This window comes from Rutidosis leptorrhynchoides, chromosome 7, assembly GCF_046630445.1.
Source record: "Rutidosis leptorrhynchoides isolate AG116_Rl617_1_P2 chromosome 7, CSIRO_AGI_Rlap_v1, whole genome shotgun sequence".
Taxonomy (NCBI): domain Eukaryota; kingdom Viridiplantae; phylum Streptophyta; class Magnoliopsida; order Asterales; family Asteraceae; genus Rutidosis; species Rutidosis leptorrhynchoides.
Window position 1 is genome coordinate 158,313,271 of NC_092339.1, and position 4,174 is coordinate 158,317,444.

Below are 4,174 nucleotides of genomic sequence, written 5' to 3' on the forward strand. Positions count from 1 at the left end.
AGAGCTATATATATATTCATTCTTTCGTTAATATAACTGTTTTGTACTATAGTCCATCTGTTTTAACCAGCTATCAACAATGGAATAATCTCAAATTTTAAAATCTGTGTGGTTCTTGTCTAGTGGGAACTTAATTCCGCACAAAGATATGTACAATCGAAATTACTTAAAGTATCAAAACCTACATATTCAAGAAAATATTCTTAATCATTAATATAATGTAAGGGTCAGATACATGAAAATATAGGAAGATCTTCTAAGATGTTATTACATTACAATTTACAATACATAACAATGTAAGGGTAACAATTCATTTTGAATTTACCCCTTAATAAAGTACTGCTAGCGCCTGCCTGTTTAACATAGTAGTATATTAGTAGAAGATACACAAGTTAATCTTATAACCATGTTGGCAAGGTTGTAAAACTCACTATTTGCGGAGTACTAAGAATTTTAGAGTGAGTGATCTAGTACCGACTAAGTAATTGGATGGGTAGCAATATATCGGGAAGACCATTAGGTCAACCATTTGGGTCCATTGGGTCTCCAGAAACCAAAGGTCCATCTAGACCCGTTCAAACCCATTTCCAATTCATTATACGAAAAAATTGAATAAAAACTAAATAAATAATGAAGAACTTAAAAAATTAGAAAAATAAAAGTATTAAAAAGTTAAAATAAAATAATTAAAACAAAAATAATTAAAAAAAATTAAAGTAAACTTTTTTTTTAAAATGTAATAGAAAAATAATATTTTTTAAAAATTTTAAATTTGAAAAAAGAAATTTAAGAAATATTTTTGTAAGAGAAAATGGTCTCAACCCAACCCAACCCGTTTGGAGCGACTCGTTCGACCCACTTAAATTTTGAGACCTCAACCCATGACCCGTTTTGACCCAACCCAACCATTTTGCCACACTTAGATAGCAATTCGGAGATTAAATTGATTGGACTATTTATACGTCTGAATGATCTGAATGAATAGTATATCTTAAATATTATATGTGTGAATATAGAATAATACCGTAAACCTAAATCTAAATATAAACTTTAACATAATTTTCTAGAATTATAAACATAATTGATCATTTTTAATAACTCTAAATTCTTGTTTGAAGTCATATTAAAATGTTGATCAACTTTGATTTTGACCGATTTTGATTAACTAAAACCGACAATGACCAACAAATTCATTTTGACACATCAACCTGCGTTGACCGATTAATTAATCGAATTGTAAAATCCGGTCAGCCTACTTTTATAAAGGAGTAATCAAAGATTAATCGAGAATAATTGGGGAGTTTACAACTGTGCATATAGGCTGGATATTTATAAGCATGTCGATTGGTTTTGGATCAATGATAAACAAATGATTATTTTATCTTCGCTAAAAGATAAAGCCATACATAAATTGTAATCCAGATACATTGTTAAATACTGTCTGTTTAGACGTGACCAAAATAAGAGGAAGGAACTAGGGAATCTGTAAGATGTTCGAAATATGGAAACAAAATCGGAAATTGTGAATCTTAACAACATTATAAAAATAGAAAGCCAGGTGGCATAGTAGGCAACATACGCTTCTAGGAAAGAGTTGGGCCTTAACATACTGTCTCTGATTATCAGATCATCAACACCATTTCGTCGAACCCCATACCTTCATAACTTTCATTACTCATCCCTCAACTTTTGTAAACCTTCACTTTGACACTTACGGTATGATGGGATATAAAAATTTACCACATTAAACTTGTTAGCATCATTTGAATTTGAATATTATTTATAACGGCAACTTACACACTCAACATGAATTTTATTCATGAATATGCTTACGCTTAGACTTGACCTCTTTGATTGAAAGACATCGCAAATACGGATAAGCTATAACTCATTTGGCATCATTTGAGTATATTGATTACCCCTAGTGGTAAAATTTATACATACTTATTAGTGTGTTCATATTTCGTATTGTTATAGGCATAACATACGTTAGAAATAAGCTATCGCTATTTGTTATTTAGAGTGCCAAAGAAGTGTGAAGCAGTGTTCAATACTCGGTTTTAAATTGTTTAATCTAAAAACTAAAGCGAATGAAAATCAAAGAAAAAGATATTTGAATTGAAATTGGATTTTTTGTTCGGTTTTGGTTCCACTAACAAATCTGAATTCGGTTTCTATTTAACTTTTTGCAAATATTGGCTAAACCGAAACTGACTTCTTAATCGAATTAAATTACCAATATATTTAGACCATAAATTAATTTCAAAAGCAATAACCTTATACAATTATTTTGGTAAAATTTATAATTCTTTATTTTGTTTTTCAGTTTTAACCGAAATTGAGTCGAATTCAAATTTGATTTGGTTTTTGTTTTTTCAATTTTGTTTCAGTTTCGATTCTACTGTAACGTTTGTAAAATCAGATAAACTATCGGAACAAACCGGAGAAAGTAAAGACCGAACCCAAATGCATTTGGTTATTTGTATTCAATAAGTATTGCATGACCAGATAATGCAAAGAAGGCGCACCGTAGGGTGGGTCTTTTAAAACAATTACATAATACAAACAATACATCTATGCTTAGTCGTTTGCATTAATTAATTAATTAGTTAATTACAGTATAATTTTGAGCACTTTTGACTATGGACTCCAACTCACGCATCGGAACATACGTAAGTTTAAATAAAAGTTGAGGGTTCCAAATGTCACTATTCATACTCTAAGAACCATTATGTCTAGGATGAAATTTTGTTGGATAAAAAAATGGAAGTTCAATTGTACAGTATATATAAACCATCCTCCGAGCTACAAAAGTTTCAAGCTAAATCATATTCATACTCCAAACTACTTTAAGCAAACAAATGGGATCAGAAGCAAGAGGGAAATTTTGTGAGGAACAGTTTGAAGATATGTTGCCAAAAATGGCAGAAAAGTTGGGAGGTGAAGGTCTAATTAAAGAGCTATGTAATGGGTTCAATTTGTTAATGGATAAAGATAAATGTGTGATCACTTTCGAAAGCTTGAAGCACAACTCTTCATTGCTTGGGTTACAAGATTTACGAGACGATGAATTAATGAGCATGCTAAAAGAAGGTGATTATGATGGTGATGGTGCTCTCAATCAAATGGAGTTTTGTGTTTTGATGTTTAGGTTAAGTCCGGATTTGATGATGGAGTCCGAGGCTTTACTTGATCAAGCTTTGCAACAAGAATTTGAGTCGTCCGAATCGGACCATAATGTAAATTGATCCATCTAAAATACTATGATATTATTGAAATTGGAATTGGAATGTTGAAAAATGGTACACGTAAGCAAAGAAATTAAAACTTATATACTATCTTGTCTTTCTCTTTCAATGAGTATTATCAGAAGTGACTAGTTTAGCATGCTTTACATGTTCATTAAGCCTGGAAAGTTTATTTTGCAAATTTGCTCTGACATGATGAAATATGTAAAATTTAGAGAAGATGAAAATGAAAACCAAGAAAGTGACAGGCTTGAGGAGGGTAAATTGACATGCCAAAAGCAGTGGTAATCTGGAATCAAAACTGAATGATGTGCTGAATTTTCTTTTAAAATTAATCATATTTGAGAGTATATTTGAGAGTTGAGGTCTCTTGTGAGAATATTGGGACACCAACCACTACTAGGTAACATTGGTAACATTGCCACATTGAGATGGTTTTAGCGGAAGTGATAGATATCGTGATTTAGACCACTCCCTATCGTTTTTACAATAAACAAGTAAAATTAACTAAATCTAATATGTACTATATTAAAAAAACAAATAGATAAATCTTCTAATGAGTATATTGATAAAAATAAAGGTGTACTACATGGACTTGCTAGTATAGTCCAACGGTTCCCCCATGTACTTTGTGTCATGGGATAGGGAGAGGTAATGAATTCGATCCTTAGGGATGACATGATTTTCTTTAAAACAATTGAACACCAATAATGGTGGTATATATTGTGACCCTATAGGGAGGTTTTACCGGATTCGTTCACGGTGTGACGTCCCGTACCAAATCATCATGTACGGACCATCAACAACAGGAACGTTACAAGGTTAAGTACTATATGCGTTTTCAAAAAGAGTTTGTATTCATAATTAAAAGTGATGTCAAACCAACATCGAAAGTTTTACAATCCAAAAGTATGCTTCACTAAGTA

The 4,174-nt window shown here is 31.3% G+C and overlaps 1 protein-coding gene across 1 annotated transcript; it reads left to right on the plus strand.

Annotated features, from left to right (window-relative positions):
• Positions 1–2,861: 2,861 nt before the first annotated feature.
• On the plus strand, positions 2,862–3,248 carry LOC139859727 (calcium-binding protein PBP1-like). The gene has a single exon (XM_071848502.1). It carries the CDS (start codon positions 2,862–2,864, stop codon positions 3,246–3,248), a length of 387 nt encoding a protein of 128 aa, XP_071704603.1.
• The last annotated feature ends 926 nt before the right edge of the window (positions 3,249–4,174 follow it).

Excerpts from the sequence above, each read along its gene's own strand:
- LOC139859727 (XM_071848502.1), top strand. The coding sequence starts at position 2,862 with ATGGGATCAGAAGCAAGAGGGAAATTTTGTGAGGAACAGTTTGAAGAT.